Source organism: Mustela nigripes, chromosome 9, assembly GCF_022355385.1.
Source record: "Mustela nigripes isolate SB6536 chromosome 9, MUSNIG.SB6536, whole genome shotgun sequence".
NCBI lineage: Eukaryota > Metazoa > Chordata > Mammalia > Carnivora > Mustelidae > Mustela > Mustela nigripes.
Genome location: NC_081565.1, coordinates 67,385,359 through 67,405,315, shown reverse-complemented (window position 1 = coordinate 67,405,315; position 19,957 = coordinate 67,385,359). Strand labels below are relative to the sequence as shown.

Below are 19,957 nucleotides of genomic sequence, written 5' to 3'. Positions count from 1 at the left end.
CAGCAAACGTCGTGGATGGAGGAGTGGAGTGCGTAGCCTGCCTTCCTTTTGGCCTCACTTGGCGACTGGGCACAACTGACAGGTCTGAGCAGGTCAGCCAAGGTCTGAGTCATTGTTGAGGTTCTCCATGGAAACAAAAGCTCATGGGAATTTGACATCAAGTGTTTGCCAGACTCTCTGGGTTTGTCATTCTCTTTGAGGGCCACTAATATCACTTCTAAGATGATTCCCTGAAATTCAGCCAATTTCCTTCCCAAACACTTGCTCTGAGTGCTTACCAACATTGAAGAAAGAGAGGGATTTGGGGGTGAATCTCAGGCAGTCATTCACCCAACAGTTAGACCGTGTTAACAGGGAAATTTGGGGTGTGTGCTATCAGATATCATCTGCCTTCCCCGAGGGAAGCTTGTGATGACTGGAGGGAAATATGCATATAGGGCATTTTGAGCTCTCGCTAGGGATGTCCTCTAGAAAGACAAAGCATTGATATAACTCTTGTCTGTCAACTCTTATTGGCAAATAGAGGTTGCCCCTGCCTTTCTCAAAATTCCCAGCTTGGAAACTAATTATTAGGAGTTCCAGGTACCAGTTTTTTTTTTTTTTTTTCCTGCCCAGGAAAGACTATGACTGCCTTTGTTAAAGAAAAAGCCTTTAGAATTACAATAGATTAAAAACAACAACAGTTGGGCACCTGGGCAGCTCAGTGGGTTAAAGCCTCTGCCTTCCGTTCAGGTCATGATCTCAGGGTCCTGGGATCAAGCCCCGCATCCTGGTCTCTGCTTAGCAGGGAGCGTGCCCTCCCCCCCACCCCCCCACCCCCGCCTCTCTGCCTACTTGTGATCTGTCAAATAAATAAATAAATAAATCTTTCAAAAAAACCCACCAACAACAGTTTGTACTGTTTAATTGTGAATGACTAAGATGTGGACCAAATTAATTATCTTGGAAATATTCCACATGTTCTAAATGAAAGAGAAAAGTCGCTGGCTTTTTTTTTTTTTTTTTTTTTTTTTTTTTTGCCTCAAAGTTAAATGTTTGAAATGCGGGATCAGGACACTTTGCCACACTCCTAGCACATCTGGTTTCATCCATTGCCACTTGAGGCTTCTGAACTTAAGTCTGTAGGATTTAAAGCTTTAGCCTGCTTTTATTTTTTTAATGCGGCAATAGAAGCTGACCAATTTTCCCTAATTAAAGTTATATCTAATCTCCCTTAAGTTTCCCTGCATATCACAAGTATTCCGTGAGTACTGTTTTCTAAAATTGCTTTTGTACAATTTTGTACAAACCAGGCCCTTCTCTTAAGATGGGAATGTAGTGACCCAAAAGCATCTGAACATTATTTAGCAGGAGAAAATCTAGGCCAGTTGACTGAGTGCATTTCTTTAAATTGCACATGATCTCACATTCCCAAAATACCCATGCTCAGAGCAGCTATAAAAGTGGAACTCTGCTCTCAGTCATATATGCCTAATGATTAATACTATAGACTGCTTGAACTTGAATGGGCCTTCAGTGCCTTTTCTCAACCTCTGTCTTCATGGCATAGGAAGTGGAGCCTAGGAAGGGGAAGTGACTCACCCAAGGTCATGCGGTTAGTTTCTTGCAGCGTTTAGGGAGAACCCTCGACCTGACATCTAGTCCAACATCTTTATTCCACACTCCTGCCTGGAGTGCAGGATTCTCTGTCTCACTCTCCTTTTTTTTTTTTTTTTTAATATTTTATTTATTTATTTGTCAGAGAGAGAGTGAGCACAAGCAGGGGGAGCAGCAGGTAGAAGGAAAAGCAGGCTCCCCACTGAACAAGGAGCCCTATGTGGGACTCGATCCCAGGACCCTGAGATCATGACCTGAGCTGAAGGCAGACACTTAACCGACTGAGCCACCCAGGCACCCCTCTCTCACCTTTAAATACTGTTCTCGGTGAGGTTCCATTGGAATGCCACGAAGAAATGAGAGAGGTAGCAAATACATTTACCAAACACAACAGTTTGTGTGTTGAGTGTATAATTTGCATATTGGCATTTTCATTAGACTTGCTGAACTTTTTATTTTTAGGCTTATTAAAAAATGTTTTCATTTATTTGACAAGCATTTCCCGAGGGTCTCTGCCAGGCACCAGAGATACTGCATAGATAGGATCCCGATAGCAAATGCCATTGCTGTCCTGCCCATACCCGCTTGGGGTGCGCTGTCCATGCTTGCCCACAGTGCCCCGCTGTAAGCACCCATGACTCCTGCCTTGGTGCTTTATCTGAGCTGGAAGCCCTCGACGAGGGCCAGTTGGCAGTTGGAGGGAAAAGGACCCAGCTTCTTCATCCTCAGGGTGGATGACTCCAAGTTGCCTTGACCACCATCTCCCAAAGACCCCCCCCTCCAGGGATTTAAACTCCATTTGCACACAGTGTGCCCCCTTGGTTAGCACATCCGTTGCCCGCCTCCTTCCCTGCCTGCGCTGGAAGCCTTGGGTCAGGGTCTGCTTTGGGGGGAGCCTCGTCTATGACAGTCACCGAGTTCTGTGGAAAGTGGTGAGGTTGGGATCCAGCTGGGGATGCAGGGGTTGACCAGAAACCAGAAGGCTGAGCAGTGCATGGCAAGAAGAGAGCCTGGAGGAAGACTCAGGGAGGAGGCAAGAAGATGTGCCAAGGGGCGCCTGGGTGGCTCAGTGGATTAAAGCCTCTGCCTTCGGCTCAGGTCATGATCTCAGGGTCCTGGGATCGAGCCCCACGTCGGGCTCTCTGCTCAGTGGGGATCCTGCTTCCCTTCCTCTCTCTCTCTGCCTGCCTCTCTGCCTACTTGTGATCTCTGTCAAATAAATAAAATATTAAAAAAAAAAAATGTGCCAAGTGAGCAGAGACAGGAAAGAGGCGAGAGTGGCTGCTTCACAGGAGATGGCCGAGGCCACGATGCGTAAGTCCCCGTAGTGAGGATCAGAAGTTTATCCCAGACACAAGAAACCACCAGAGGAGGTGAAGTGTGGGGATGCGGTCATCTGACTTCTACTCGAAAATGATTACTCTGGAAGCTCCGTGGAGAAGAGATGCAGGGAGACGGGGGTGAGCAGGACACAAGTTGGAAGTCCAGCTGAGACATGGTGGACGGCTCTCGGCACCCAGGTCCAGCTGTTGGCGGGGTGCATAATTAAATAGGACCTAAATGCAGAGTACTATGCCTTCGTGTCTTTGTCTCTAAAACTGTTTAAATTTCAGTGCTTCTCGGCATTTTGCAGTGAAGAACCCTTTGAAAATCTAGTGAAATCTGTGGATTTTTGCTCTAGAAAGATGCAAATGTACATGGATATACAATGTTGAATTTGTGACACTGGATGGGAAACTCATGGATATATATATAGATATAGATAGATCTATATACAAAGAGATAAATCTATATAAAAATCTATATGAATCTATAGACAAAGAGATATATAGATCCATATATAGATATATCTATGTATATCTCTGTGTCTATATGCATTAGCAAAGGCTCTCTACCGTAGTAAAGAAGTCCCAAAGTAGGTAATTGTTCAAACACAATAGTTTACTTCTTGTATGTGGATGACAGTTGGAGGACCAGTAGTTTCACTGGGTGTCAGGGAGAATAATTCGGTTTCTACGCTGCCTATACTTGCAAAAACAACACTGGGCGAAGTAGCAGAGAACTTCTCTGCTATCTTCATGTCATAACTTCCAAGTTTGCTCTAAGTACTGTTTCCATTGTGGACAAATAGGACGGGAAACGGTGTAGAGTGTCCTGTGCAGGAGGTCTTGAAGGACTGGCCTGGAAATGGTACCCATCACTCTCTCACTTCCCATTGGCTACAATTTAATGGCATGATCATAGCCAACCTCAGGGGGGTCTGGATCATGTCGTGTAGCTGCGGGTCCAGAAAAATAGAGCTTTCAGAGGGCAAGTAACACTTGCAGCCATAATACACACATATATATTTTTTCTACACTTGTCACACTGGAGGGGTTGAATGTTCCATTTCCTCGAGAACGGTATGATCAGTCACTTCAGAGATTTGAAGGATGGAAAGGGATGAAGCCAACGAGAACTGGACAGGACGACCCTTTACATCATGTCCAGAATCAGTTAACTACAAGCAAACCCTCCTCCGAGCTGGTGTAGATGGGACTTAGACAAAGGTTGTGTCCTTAAGTGAAAGATTAAGATTAAATTGAAGTCGACTGTTGGCCTCAGACTCCACTGTTCAGTGCCCTGGAGAGCTGGAATTCACTTCACATAAACTCTTACTCCGATTATGTGTCAGTTGGAAAGGGAGATGATCGTATTGTCAACAAAGTGATTCTTTGCGCTCAATTCCCCTCCCCTCTGAGGACCAGAGCCTCCTGGTTCTTTGAGGTGACAGGCACTCGGCTACTCAGTCAAGCTCTGACTGAGTGTCTCCTCTGGGTTCAACAATGTTTGGTTCACACTTTCCCTGGAGAAGAAACGCGGTAGCTCAGAGGCTCCTCCTTCCTGTGTCCTTTAGGGAGTGGGTGTGGCCCCAGGAAGTTAGAGGTGAAGTTCATTCTTTCGGTGAATCATATTTTCCCATTGGCTCCCATTACAGTGTTAGAGACGCTTTTCTTGGGGGTGGAGGGTGGTGAGTCTCATCTGAAGAGACAAAGAAATTACACTTGAGAACACAGCAAATTTTAATTTCTCTCGAATTGAAAGGGAGGAAAGCTGACTTTCTCCTAACATACTGAAACCATTTTTCTCAAACTTAGAAAGAGGAAAGAAAAACTCTACAAACTATTGTCTGGAGATCAGAGCCATTTTGACAATCACAGTTAGAGTCTGTGTGATTCAGTACCCACAGGGAAGATTGGGTTTCTTCTACCTTGCCTTTTACACATTGCTGCCTGTGACTCTCTCACCTGTATCCTAAGCACACCTTTCCAGCCCATACATTTTAGCTGTTTCCTTTGAGAGACATTTGAAAAGCAACCTTTATTATCATTTATTTTGGATCTCCTCTTAGAGTTATTAATGTGTTAATGCATTGATTTTTTTTTTTTCCCCTACATTCTCCTTCTCTGGTCAGGGAGGATTGAACTTTCTTCAATATGAGAAGGATTTAATTGGTTAATTTCATAATTTAGAGTCCTTGTTGGTCTAGATTGCAGAAAGAGAAGTTCCTCTAAGTGCACTGCAACTACATTTGCTTTTGAAGGGGCCCTTTATTTTGCAGTGAATAAAGTGTCTCTTATTAAACAGAAAATAAAAGAATGCTTGGCAGGACTCTACTCCCAATGGGTGAAACATCACAGGAAATTGAGAAATTGTTTCTTTTTGGCCTTGTGGGAGAAATTTGCTGGTGAAATTTAGTATTAAAGTCTTAAGACTACTGCTTGAATCCATCAAGAGAGACCCATTGAACAAGGGACAGCTTCCGGGGGAGGAGGGGGGAGGACCAATGTGACCTTGCTATATCTGGTCTCTTATATTTTCCAAGAAATCTGGGCAGTGGCCAAGGAGATTCTATTCTCTCTTTCATAATAATTATGTCACTGTTAAGGAGAACTTAGACTATTTCAGCAATTTAGGGATTAAGTTTGTCAAGAGTTCGCTGCTGTTGGGAACTTTTGTTTGTGCCTGCAAAAGAGGGGTTTTAATTGCCCAAACAAGAAATGTGTCCAGGTACGGCATCCAGCTTGCGTTCTCCAGTTAGACCATAAGCTCTAGAGAGTGGGCTTTAGACCTGTGTCCCAAGCTCGAGACCAGAGGTCCAAACCCTGGATGTTTCTCCACAGAAACGCCTTATCTGGGATTTGTGGCCCACACTGATGTCCTCAGATTAGCTACTCAGCTGAGTTCTGAGTTCCTGGCAGGCACTCCAGGTTGCAGCATTGTATGTCCTATTGTCCAAACCCCAAACCTTCTTTGTTCCCCTCCCATACTCCCCTCAACGTGCGATCAGTTGCCAAGTGCTACTGATTCCCGTAAATATGACCGACAGCCATCTCCTGTGCCCGTGCCACCTCCCCATGACCGCATTCAGGCCACAGCTCTCTTATGCCTTGATGTCTCTAGCAGCTTTCTTCATCAGATCTCCTGCCCTCAGTCTTTCCTTCTCACAATCCTGTTGTCTATCCTACAGCCAAAGTGAGTTTTCCACAATTCAACTTGATCCTGTTGTATTGCTGTTTGGCCCAAGGGTGTTTCCTTCTGTTTGGTTTTGTTTAGAGCTTACCTGCAATTTTTCTTCTAAAACCCAAACTGGGCCTGACCCTTGCTTCTGTTTCTCAGTTTCCTAGCCTTTCCAGATGCCTCACCCCCTTGAAACACACAGGGCTCTCCACTCTAGCTACAAGTGGACACCGATAGTATCCCTCTCTGCTTTTCCCCATTCTTGGCTGATTGTAATCTGTTACCCAGAAGCCAGAGAACTCTCCTCGACCACCTCCCCTAGATTGGATTACATGCTTCTCCTTTGAGTTCCCAAGCACCCTGAACAATACTTCTCAGAGAGCTAATCCTTAACTGTCAGCCGCCTGAGGGCCGGTCCAAATGAGGGCAGCTCATTTATCTTCGAATTCTCTGGTACACCTGTGCAAAGCAAGAAAGAAAGGAAGAACTGAAATAAAACCAAAGCATTTGGGGGAGAGGTCTTAGAATTGTAATTTGGGGAGCACAGATATAGTTGCAACCCCAACGGTGTCCCATTAAGGGGTACAAGCCAGGGGTCTTTATTCTGCAGATGGCAGAAGTATTAGGAAACATACACAAGTTGGTTTTTCAAAAGTTATGGTTGGAAGATGTGACGACATTTCACATCATTGGTTTTCTGAGAATATGATGTCAATTACTAGGAAAACATCTTTCGCAGAGTGTCCAGTTTTTATCCAGAATGTGGACTCAACCTCCCTGTGTTGTCGTAATGCTGTTGCTTGGTTCAGTAGCTCCAGGTAGTTCCTGTTTCAAAAAACAGGATGAAGTTTTAGTCTCCAAATGGAGTCTGTCATGTTCAGAGGTTTTACACAGGTTCGCACCTGTTGAAACAAGTGAAGATGAATGACTATATATAGTGCTTTTCTATATCTAAAATTGAATCCTGACCCCAATATTGTCAACCTTGGCTAATTTTGGCTATGCATTTTGGAAGATCGGAAAGGCAACTGTGAAAGAAATGAAAAAAAAAAAAAAAAAAAAAACCCAGATTTGAGTCTGCTCCATTACTCCATGCTGTGACCTTTGTTAAGTCTGTCAGCCTCTGTGAGTGTTAGTTCCTTGCCAATGAACAGAGGACGGTATTTTAGAGCGTCTGGCTGAGGATGAAGGGAGAAGGGTCTTGCGTCAGGAAGGTGCTTGGTGAATTAAAATGTCTGGACAGGTCAGAGGTTCTCTGACCCTCCTCCTTATCCGTGTTCTTCGTACATGCCCAGCGCCGGTCTAGGAGACATCGGGTGGGAGGCATTTTGAGCGGCAAAGGTTGGAGAGGAGTGTATGGTTTTCTGTCCAGGTAGGTGGGGATACACCGATGGCAGATGGGGAAGTAGAAAATGGCTTCACCTTTAATTTCTCATGGGCCAAAGAGTGAAAATACACTCCTACTATCTCCCACACAGTTGGAAGAAGTAAGACTAGGTACGGAGGGAAAGCAGTTGACTTACGTGGCTTGGGTACCTTAACATCATTCATCCCTTTGGACTTCCACATTCCATTTCTAGCATTTATCTTGAAGGCATGATTTTTGAAAATGGGGGTTAATGTACCTAAGATATGGACAGGTGTCCCTTTGCAGTCGTGTTTCTTCTAATGATCAATAATAATCTGGAATGTATAGTCCGTGAGGGAACTGCTACAGCATGGCCCTTCAGCGGGTTCTCTGTAAGATAGGAACAATTTTGAAAAAACTACTCAAGTGAAAAGGAAGTCTTAAAAAATCAGTTCTACTATTTCATAAAAACTATGTAAATCAAGCAAATATAGAAAAATGAAAATTGACCAGTGGGAAATACACTCCATTTTCAAAAGGATTCATGGTAACTGAGAAAGCTCTGCTTCGTTAGACTGAGGACGCAGTAAATGAGGGTCACTGTCTTCTGTGCAAAGGGATCTTTATTTGGCATTGGATAGAGGCCAGACCTTCATCCTGTCTTCTAAAACCTGGAAGAAAACATTCAGAGGAAAATCAATCAGAAGTAAAAATCGCCTTAGGGTTTGGCCCCAGAGCCAGTTGCAGGCTACCAGGGGAAGGAGGCTAGCTTACACTAGCTTAAAGCAAGAACTTTAATCACGATGACAACTTTGAGGGGCATTTTTGGGCATGCAAAGAGTTTTCCTCTACATTGTCTCACTTAAATTGGCTTCTTCTACGGTGAAGCTGTACGTCTTCACTGCCGGCAAAACTCCCTGTAGATCTGAAGATCTCAGAAACAGTTACTTCGTCGGGCTCCCTATGCTTTATCCATCTCTTACCCAGGGATTTCTCTGCGGGGTAGCGTTCACTTTGATCCCAGTGGAAACTTCAGAGAGAGGAACAGTCAGGCCCAGGAAACAAATAGGCATTTCACTGTGGCTTTATTCCCTGGAGACCTCCAACCATTTGTCAGATCTTTATTTACACGTGCTTAGTGGGGCTTTGTGTCACCAAAGGCACAGAGCCGCTGTGAACGGCCTATCATCACCACACAGCAAGTCAGTGATAGAAACTGTGTAGAATGAAGATCCCCTTTTTTTTTCCCCAAATCCCCATCCAGCCCAAGCATCAGTTCTCCCACGGGATTACATGTTCCTTTTTTTACTGTCTCCGCTTCGCCAAAGATCTGTTTTCTCTTATTATTTTCCCACATAGTTGCGGTTGAGAACCGTAGTGCCTTTGTCAAATGCGTTGTGCATTTTCACCCCTAGAGCTCAGTTACTTAGGAAGAAGAAAGTAAGAAAGAAAGAAAACCGCTCAGAGCCATTAACTCTGGGTTTTGGCCATTTTTCTCGAAGACGGGCTACTGTGTCTTATCTGAGTCGAATGTCCATGTTCTTGGGATGAGAAATAAATCTTTACAGAAAAATTCCAGTGTTAGTTTCCAGGTGTTTGAGAGGGAGCTTTGGTCCCCAATGGAAGTTTTTCAGAGAGTTTGTTATTTCTCTAAGGACACTGCTGAATACCCTTGGTTTACGCTTCTCTTTCGAAGTTTATTTTCTGTTTTGTTGTGGTTTTCAGATTTCTCATGGTTTGGATTTGGGAAAGTAAAATCAAGACAAGGTGTTGGTAAGTAGTTACTCACTCCTTCTTTGGATAAGTAACGAGTTTGTGTTGCTTGACTCGGTTGAAGCTTCTTAGTCCCTCTTCACGCCTGTTGGCTCCTTGGTTAATTTTCGGTGTTCCTTGTTTCTGATTTGCTGAAGAAAGAGGACGAGGATTTTTCCAGAAAAGGCACTGCTTTCACTAACTGAGCTGAGTAAATGGTTTTATGTTTTTGAAGCTGACGTGTTTTTATCCTGGGAGGAATGCCAACCGCTGTTCCGGGTCTAGGTAGTTGCTGGGCTGTTAAGAAGGTTCAGGAAATAAAATGCAATGGCACCAAAACTCCACATACAGCAAAGTTGGCTTCACGTCAAGTCTGGACAAGTGGGGATCTTAACTTCTTCCATTGGCCAAGATGCGATATGTTTCTGAATTGGTAAATCAGCTGTTCATTTATGACCGCTTCTCTTTCAAAACAAGACTCTAACGTCCAGACGCTCTGATTTGTCCTTGATTGCATTCTACTCCTTGCATTCAGACTGTGCGCTGACAATTGAAAAGCCGAGTTTGTAGCTTACCAAATGAGTGCACATAATGTAGCTCATCACTGGGATTGAAATCAGGTGTGATCTCCCGGGACCCCCAATTTGTTCGGTACTTTGTGTGGGTACAGCGACAATGAACAGGAATTCATTAGAAGACACAAAAAGACAAACTGTCACATTCTGCATGTGTGTGCATCCAAGATCTGGCCATCCTGGGCATCTCTCAGCTGCTATATATTCTGACATTAAGGTCGGCTGTCGGTTAAACTGCAAAGTACGAGAAATGTACAGGTGTCATTTTGCGTCCTGAGCCCTCTGCCCCATTTGTGTTCATCCCCTCCATGCAAGGAACTCTATTTCCTTTCCTCTTTTGCGCCTGATTGCCAGTCGCTCTGACCCTTAAGTAGCCGCATGAGTTCCAAAGTAAAAGTTCTTGAATAGCAAAGTGGAAAAAGACACGTGGCCAGATTGGAACATTTAAACTCAACCAGCTCCGGGATTTGTTGGCGATTCCCCCAGGGGCACATTTCAGATACAGCTAATCACAGTCTCTTTGACACCAGAGAATGTGCTATTGGGTAGTCTTAAAGGTGCCCTGCTTTAAGGCTTTGTGTTCTGTATGTGTGTAGGGTCAGGGCAGGAGGCGGAAGGAGCGGGCTGATAAGCTCTCCTGCAACAGCGCCATGAGATGGGGGTCTTCTTGCCACTAAACAGAAGATCACTATAACCACGTCATCATTTTCCAGGCCAGTTTGCCCTGCTGAGAGGTGTGCATTCTTGGAGAACTTCAAAAACAGGGCTTCACCCTTTCAGGCCACAGCGGAGAGATGCTTCTTCTGAATTGGGCTTTGAGCCACAGTCCGACAGAGGCACTGCTGTTCTAAAATGGAGGCTTTATTATCTTTCGGGTCTGGAGAGGCCAGCGGGTCAGAGGAAGACTGCCATGGGAGAGATAGTGTGTTACTCACCATTCCTGAGAGAAGAGGGCAGCTATAGCCTGGTGGGGAGACTCCCAGGGGAGCACTGGGGTCTGGCAGGAGGCAGGGGGAGTGAGGGAGAGAAGGCTGAGCAGGAGCCTTTATGGTGGTTTCCGTGGGAAGGGGTGAGTGCGCTTAGGATCTGCCGGTTTGAGGAACTCGGGCGGGCTCTGGGGCAGACAGGCAGTTCTCAGTTGCCGGTGTCTGGCTTTAGGGTGACAGGCAGGTGGAGAGTGGCCCGGAATAGGACGGCCTGACACGGTGGTGCAAACTTTAGATGGGTTGGCTGGTCTAAGATACGTCTGCTCTCGGGCAAGTTCTTTACCATCTCTAGGAACTGGCTGTCTCTGGGAAGGGCAGTTCCTTCAGGGTCAGCGAGGCTCCGGATGCTGAAGCACCAGTCTACAGAGTATGAAAGGCTTAATGCAGCTGCTCAAGAACCATAGTCTCTCCCCTTACCTTAAAGACATCGTTGGTCTTGAGAGAAGGAAATTCTTTTCCCAGATGACCTTCAGCATTTCTTATCATGGGAAAACAAGTGTGAGGCTTAGAAATGTCTGTAAGTCTTGGGGTGCCTGGGGTGTGTGGTCAGTTTCCCATCCGACTCTGGGTTTCAGCTCAGGTTTTGACCTCAGAGCTGTGAGATCAAACCCAGAGTGGGGCTCCATGCTCGCCATAGGGTCTGCTTAGGATTTGCTTCCTCCTCCCCTTCCTCTCCCTTTCCCTCCCCACTCCCTCTCTCTCTAAAATAAATAAACCTTGGGGAAAAAAAGAAATGTCTGTAACTCAGATGTGCAGAACACATTACCAAGCAGCTCTGTTGGAAGAAAAATGTCTCTTTGCACCTGAGACATTTTATTAAAATAAAAATGGGCTAAAAATGTTTCCAGATATAGCTCATATTTGTCAGCTCGGTAATTAGAACTAACCCCTCCCCCCAAACTGAGCAAGTCGCACATACCCAGCAATTTAAAACTTTTTATTAATATTAGAAGACTTTTTTTTCCCCAAACCTTCAGATGAATTTCTTATAACATTCTGTGATGTGCCCCTGACTTTTCTTCTGTCTGTCTTTTTGTGGTGTCTCGTCAAGCTGGTGCACAGACACACAATGACACACCCCGTGATAGGCACAGACAGCCTGCTGTCAAATTATATAGACATTCATTGTCCCTGCTGAGTGCTTCTCCCCCTTCCCAACTATGCTGTGCTCCATTAGATCAAAATGTTCATAGAAATATGGGCTGACTCCCCGCAACCCTGCCAGCCGTATCAGTCTTCCAGGATTTAGAACATGGATGATGAAGAAAATAGCACTTGAATTAATATCCCACCTGATAAATTGTTAAAGTTTCTATGTTGCTCAGATTTGCCAACAGCGACCTTCTGGCAAAGGGATAGGGCGTTTGAAGAATGACCTCTGGTGCTTCATGCCGCCTTTATGATTAACTTTTTACCCCCCACCCCGAACAGAGAGCCCATTCCCTTGGCCTGTGTTACCTCGGAGTTGGGGGTTTTACTTGGGGAAATCAAGGGAAGGAAAGGGTGTCCTTTGGTGGAAGAAGAAAAGCCAAGGATAAGCCTCTTGCTGTTACTCTGTAAGGGCTTCACGGTGGACATGGCAGATCATTCAGAAGCCGAATTCCCCGAGGAATCTCGGCATTGTCGTCGTCTAGATATAAGCCTCCTCCAAAATGATTAAATGCTAGAGGAATGTTGATAGCCTGACCTGGGCCAGGGGAGAGTCACAGAAGAAAGCAACCAGGATCAGTGCGTTCTAATGATTGCTAGGGCTCCAGAAGCAAATATCGCAGGCCTTCTGACAGCATGTGGAGTATTTGAACATGACAGCTCCTGCCTTTCTGGGGGTAAACGTTGAGAAATGTGCAACCTTGACTGTACTCCCCTCGGGGAGCGCAGGCAGCAGCATGCTTTGGTAACCTCGAAGGGTGGGGGGAGGGGTGGGGGAAACAGCTGCGCCAGAAACACAGCAAGGGGGCCAGCGGTGGGAAGGTTTTATTGGCAAGATGCAGAAACCCTAACATAACACATTTCCATTTTCCATCTCTGGGTTTAAGCTCTGGGTGTCAGGAAGCAAATCATAAAACAGGGATGGTTAAGGATATTGGAAAGAACTTGTCTTTATAGCTACTTTTGGCAGAATTTCCACTCTTTGCTAATACCGGTGAGCTAGGCACAGGATAAGCACAACCAGCGAGCTTGCTTTCACTCTGAGCTTTGTGCAGATTCTAAATTGGCTGTGTGAGGACTTGTTTGCAGAATTAAGCCAGAGCGTGTCATTAAAGGCAACTGAAATGTACATCCCCTTGAGAAGATGCTTTTAAAAATTACCTATAATAGCAGTTGGCTGCCTCCTGCGTAGTTTGTTTAAGATTCAGCTAGCTGGGGAACGTCCAATTGTTATCACTGCAAACTGTGATAATCCCCTTCTAGGGGGAATATGCATCTTGGAGGTGGGATGGATTATCAGTGTCTTTCTTCTCAGGGGGCTCAAAAAGGTAAGGCACAATGACTTTTGTCTTTCAAATTGCTGTGCCTCTCCCTGAATTTCCTTAATTAGAGAAGGATGGAGGTGGGGAAACCTGTATCCTGGGTGAGTGAATGAAAACACAATCCCTTACTCAGCAGGTAGCAATTCAGTCTTTTCTTCCCCTGGTACACAGTTGCCTTGACTGATAGTCATTCTGTCTTTTGCTTTTCCTCCTTACCTTTCCCTCCTACATTTCTCTTGGCTTGTGCCAGCGGCTGTGGCCAGCGGTCTGCTTCCGTGGGACCTTGCAACCGCTCAGCACGCTGCCGAAACACATGTAATGTATGTCTAGGGTGTTTGTTGATGTCCCACGTGTAGAGTGTGGATCATGAGCCAGTGAGCGCTTAATTGCTTTGAAGCTTTCCCATTGACCTTTGTCACTGTGCATCTGGTTTTGTTTGCAGACTGGTTGGGTTTAGTGGTCGATAGATAGATAAATTGTTTAGACAAGACACAGTAGACCCTGTTTATGGGCACACACGTTCTTAGACTCGAGACTAGAAAGTTAAAGTCTTGTGTGAAAAATGTTATGGTTATTGAGTTAGTATAAAGAACACCCATGGAATGATCTACAAATAAGATTAGGGCTAAAGGCAAAGCAGGCAACTTCGCCATGGGTTTGATCTGCTATTGTCATGAAAGTATTTTGTATGCAGAAGGAGAAACATAGTAATAGGACCACCCAGTGTAATTTCAGTCCACCAGTTGTAAGTTTCTTTAGTAATACCTAATAGTAATTCATACTCATGAAGCACCTTTAAATTTATAACTCACTTCTCTTATCTAGAGTCTCATATTCTTTTGCACATCTTACAATCTTACAAATTTAAGTGGGTATAGAGGTCCAAAAAAAAAAAAAAAAAAAGGGTAAGTGACTTGTCCAAAGAGTGGAGAAAAGCCCCTCAGATCTTTGAACTGCTAGGATACTTTTTAGTATATGGTGACACAGGAATCCTACACTCATGCTGCGAGTTTCAATGAGTGAGTGTTCTAAAGATGTTCAGAGAACAGAGAGCAAAGCTGCATATTGACTTACCAGAGAAGGAAGTCAAGACATTGGAACCTTCACACATTGCTCTTGGGAATAGAAAATGGGGCAGCCATTTTGGAACTCAGTCTGGCAGTTCCTCAAAATGTTAAACAGAGAGCTCCCACATGACCTGGCAATTCTGCCCAGGAGAAATGAAAAACGTATGTCCACGGAAAAACTTATACACAGAGGTTCATGTCAGCATTATTCGTAACACTCAAAATGTGGAAACACCCAAATGTCCATCAGTGGATGAATGGATCCACAGAACGGAACATACATACAATGGAATATTATTTGGCACCAAAAAGGAATAAAGTAATGACCTAAGCATGCTAAGTGAAAGTGGCCTGTTCCAAAAGATCACATATTATATGATTGCATTTCTATGAAATGTCCAGAATAAATCTGTAGAGACAGGAAAGAAATCCACAGAGACAGAAAGCAAATTTGTTGAGGCCTGGGGCTGGGAGTGGGAGGCCTGGGGAGTGACTGCTAACTGGGATGATCAAAATGTCCTAAAATCAAACTATAGTGATAGCTGCACGACTTTCTGAATATATTGAAAACGACTGAGTTGTACGCTTTAAACGAGTGAATTTCATATATGTGAGTACAGCTCAACAAGGGAATGGAAAAATTATAGGAGAATGTGTCTTTTTTTTTCCAACTCCAGGCCCAGCTTCGGTTATCAGCAATGATGATGACTCTGCCAGCCCACTTCATCACATCTCCAATGGGAGTAACACCCCATCATCTTCAGAGGGCGGCCCCGATGCCGTCATTATTGGAATGACCAAGATCCCTGTCATTGAAAATCCCCAGTACTTTGGCATCACCAACAGTCAGCTCAAGCCAGACACATGTAAGTACAGCTGTTTATACTTACTGGCCTGTTTGCTGCACCGCAGTATCAATCAGCATGTTTATCACAGTGCCTGATGAGGATGACTGGGGGCTGGGGGTGTGTGAAATGTCTGAGGATTCATGGGGCTTTGGGCCTATGGAATGGCTCCTTTAGTTTGCTGCTTATGGAATTCTCAGGGTGTGTGTCCTGCTGGGCTTGGAAATGTGGGTGGATACCGACTTCTCTTGGGATCCATTTTCCCAAACCATTTGTCACTGTGAAGTTGGAATCAAGGCATGCTTTTCTTGGAAAAGATAGAGACAGAAACCAGAAGTATCAGGAGACAGCAAATTCATCAATTACAAAAGATAGGTGATTGGTTGGGTTTTAATTTGATTTACTGAAAGTCATTCAAATATACAGCACTGGTAGTCATCAAGGTTCTGTGTTACTCACAGGTGGTATCAATTTGGGTATATCTGTATTCTTTGTTCTGTCCTTCTTCCCAGTATGAGATTTGTTATCATGCCACAATAGGAAAGAGACATCACAACAGATAACCTATTAGCCTCTGTTGAGAAGCTGGGGATTTCTCTCAAAGACTCTTATCCTATCTTCAGAGCCACTGCTCAAATATAAAAAAGGGAACATGGCCTTATGGAAAGCAAAAAATAAAACACAGTGGGCAAATAGGCTTATGCCATTGGAATGGCAGGTCTTTCTTCATACATGAATAAGGGACTATGAGGGCTAGAACATCAGGTGGCCTAGATCCCAGGGGCTCACCTGACAATGATGAATGGGCATCTTCTATTTGGCATGTTCTTACTCCATCTTAAATACTGTTCTCCTGCCTTGCCTTAGAGGAAAGGTGGGACAATTGCAAAGTTAGATTTTGGGGACTGACTTTCCACTTAGACCTCTCACAGGACAAAGGGGGTTAGCAATGGGTATCTTTTCGTATATAAGGAAACACCTGTAATTTTCTCCTATTCATTCAAATTTACCCCAAGATATGGTGAATGTTGGATTTTAATATAATCATTAGGAAGAACAGTATTATGAGCTTGTAATGTGTGAGCTTGGACCCCACCATAGTTTTCAGTTGAATACGTGATATGACAAGATAAATAGAAATATTGAGCTCCTTGAAATAAAAAATTTGTTTGAAATCAAGCTATTATTAATCCTAATATTGTCCGTTATGGTGTGAACAAGATGCATTAAAATGTGCATTCTTTGTAGAGATAAGTATCTTCCAAAGGTCCTTGAAATACCCTCCATGCCTAATAGTCAAATATTGAATGAGTAAAGCAGGGTCCTATGATGTGAAACTCTGTCATCATTTTGATTGTGCTCCCTAGAAAGAGAGTCTTTTGCCACCCCTGCCACCCCTGGGACTGCCACCATCAAGACCCAGGCTATATGATTTACTTCAGCTAGCCCGAAGCTGTGTTATAACCTATCCTTAAAAGTTTGATCTCCTTTGGTTTCTCTAACCAAGTAGATAGCATCAGTCCAACACATCCAACAAGAGAAAATGAACCAATGAGCAGGAAAGCAAACAAACAAATGAGAACAAAAAACAAAGTGAGCAAAGTGGCTGCTGAGTCTGTAGTTCTGTCTGGAAGTGCTTTCGGCCCTAAAATGTCTCACAGAAACTTTCTCAAAGTGGTTCCCTTAATCTAGAGTCCATAGAGATTTTACAAACGTTTTTCATTACACATTTTGGTTATTTTGGAGAAGTCTTATACTTGTGGCTTGGCCACTCTAGGCCATCTTTCTTTAGAAGGTGTGGGAAGCAAGTTCAGGAGACTTGTAGCCTCCCGTCAGTTTCTGTCCTCCACCAGAGGGCTCTAGACCATTGATTCTTCATTTGGCTGTCTTTCTTATAAAGTCTTGTGGGGCCCTTCTACCCAGTGGTCCTTACCCGGCTCAGGGTTCTCAACCACTCAGCCAGCATCTTACACAAGAAGAAATTTTCTTCTTTCCAGGCATTGAGTCATGTGCTCTTTCATAATCTTAAGGACACTTAACATCACACATCTTCCATGAATCTTTTTCGAAGAAATGGAATGGAGAAGCAGTCTACTTCTTTCATTCTCTTCTTTCTTTCTTAAATGTCCTTCTTTATCCCATAATTTTTTCCTTTATCTTCAATGTATCTGTTGCCTCATGTTAAGTCCTGGGTCTGGCCATCCTCGTGTATGTGTTTCTGTAGTCTTATTTAGGTTAGATTGTAAGCTCCTAGAGAGCAGGAACTGTTATCTGTTGAACTTCATAGCAAAAGACATGGTGTACCTTTGCTGTTGGCCAGATGTCAGCCAGATGTGGTTATGTATTACTGAAATATTAATTACCAACAGACTTATAACAAGTAAAGATGAACCATAGTCTTTTTCATTGGCTCTCCTCCTATTAAACATGCCTACACAGTAGTTTATCTGTTAGACATATTTTTAATAATATATTAGCCAGCTTCACCAGATTTGGATAACAATTTAGCAGAAAAAAGCTTTTGACCCCCCCAAACCCTTTTCTTTGAACACTCTAGTTGTAGTCATCCAGAAATTAAAATATTTAAAAACATAAAACTGACATATAGAGAGATTTGTTGCTAGAGGCCCATTAAATTTTGGGAGCTTAGCATTCAATCAAGTGAATCCCGTTGAATATTTTTACAAACTAACCTTCAAAGAAAAGAACAGGTCTTCCAAGAAGTTGGATATGTTGCATTTGAAAAACAAATTTAAGAAGATCTCAGAAAAAGTTTAGGACGTTTGCCATATACTTACAGCAAAATACTCCATGGATAGGACACCACCAACCTCTGGACCCCATTAGAGGCATTGGCAACAAACCAGCACATTTACTTCTCTTTCCTAAATCGACATGCTATTCAGAGATGTTGGCTTTAGAATAGATGTGTGATCTTACGTAGAATGGTCCCATTCTTATTTCACTGAATTGTAAGAATCTAATACAGAAGGTGAAGTTCAATTCAATAAATATTTATTGACTACCCACAACACTTTTACAATGCTAGAGAACCAGAGATTTGGTGAGGATGGTATTGTGTTCTTTGCCCTCAGGGAGTCTTGTTGGGCACACCGGTGGTTACAGATATGATCATATAATCACAGTGTACCCAGGTAGATTGGTTCAGAGGAAGAGTCCTAACCACTAATTACCTATAGGATCAGGCAGGTCAGATGAGGAACGGGCTGGGTCAGAAAGATGACGTGGCATAGTGAAGACCTTACTAGAACATTGGCCTGCTCTTACCAGATCCTCTCATTTTTCCAGCAAGAACAGCATTTATTATTTTTCTATGAATTCCATCAGATTTAAAACACTGTGTGGCATCAATAAATTTTGTCAGTAGGAGTCAGAGTTGGTCCATAGTCCAACATCTGGTTGTGACCTCTGAGTCCGACCTTAAAAATCAGTTAATACACCTTATTTTGCAAACAATGCTCAGCAGTGGCCCTTCCAAAATGACACAGCCTCCATGCTTGCATAGCTTTACTTTAAAAACAAAACAAAAAACAAAGAGGATCGAACCAGATTGCTTTAAATGATGTGTCTGCTTAAGCAAAGGATGATCAATTATATCCCCCAAAGTACTTTTCCACTCTCAGGAGCTCTGTGAGTGGACTCATTAAAGAAGTCCAGAGATGGTTGACAGGAAATTTAGAGCGAGCTGAACAGGGCTGCATTGCTCCCGAGCACTTTCCAATAGCAAGTCTGTCTACTTTATTGCAGGGCCCAGAGCTTCCCCCAAGACCGCCTGATAATAATTTGGTATTTGGAGGCTCCTGTGTCACTGCAGGAACTAAAGGAGGCTAAATCCATGCCTGATGGAGGAGAAGAGTTCTATGGTTATCTGCAAATTGTGGCCAGACAACACCTTGACGTCACTCCTTAGCTTCCATAACCTAGCCAAGCAAGAAGTTGCCTTCCAAAGAGAAAGCAGTGTGCTCTAATGACTAAGCCCTCAAAGTGCTATGCCACTGTAACTCTAGACCCATCTCCTCGACCAATCAGGATGGCAAGATGGAGCTGAGGGGCTCAGCAACATCAAGTCTGGAGTTGGTCTTTAATTCAACTAGTCTGTGTAGACGTGTCTGAAAACCACATCATCTGACAGCATGGGGGGGTTTCCCAGTAGGAGTCACAAACCCGGCTCAAGGGCAGCCGTGTGCTATCCTCTCCTTGACTGCTGGGAAAGATTTTGACAGGGTACAGTGGAAATACACCTTCTGAGCTGAAAAAGAAAGAAAGAAAGAAACAAAGAAAGAAAGAAAGAACCATTAACCAGCAAAACCCTCCGAATCAACAATCTGGGGTTCATTTGAAGGGTGGGATGCGTTATAGCTTCCCCTGCAAGAAAAGCAAATGCTATAGACTTACTGTCATCCCCAAATGTGTGTCTTTCCTAGAGCAGCCTTGTAAATTAGCTAGGGTCCTAGGCCTGGGGCCAGAATTAAATTAGAACTGTCTCTGAACATGAACTGTATGTGTTTGTCCTTGTAATGCATGCCCTCTGCGAGTACCTAGGGCTGTAACTCCCTGCGGCAGACGCATATAAAGAATTCTGACTTCTTTCCTTTGGTTCTGCTTCCAATGAAAAATGGATATTTATTGACTTCCTGCAAAGTGTGCCATACTTTTCCAGGTATTATAGTTCGTGTGTGTGTGTGTGTGTTCTCATTGGCTTCATGCTTATTAGGCAGTTATGTAGATGAGCACAGATTCCTAGACCAGCTAAGACTAGGGAAATGAGACATAATAAGGACAAGGCGTGTGTTTCA

General features: G+C 43.8%; 1 protein-coding gene across 5 annotated transcripts in view; it reads left to right on the top strand.

The window, feature by feature from the left end:
- Positions 1-19,957, top strand: part of NTRK2 (neurotrophic receptor tyrosine kinase 2) — a 324,764-nt gene that overhangs the window by 163,762 nt on the left and 141,045 nt on the right. For 2 of the 5 annotated variants that reach the window (XR_009406303.1, XM_059411758.1), the window contains exons 12-13: positions 9,170-9,217; positions 14,973-15,161. Coding sequence is in view for 4 of the 5 variants with exons in the window: in XM_059411758.1 (XP_059267741.1) it covers positions 9,170-9,217; positions 14,973-15,161 (237 nt within the window). In the remaining variant the exon portion in view is untranslated. Of the gene's footprint in view, positions 1-9,169; positions 9,218-14,972; positions 15,162-18,908; positions 19,870-19,957 lie in introns of those variants that run through there. The other 3 variants (XM_059411761.1, XM_059411762.1, XM_059411760.1) reach the window with 3 other exon arrangements.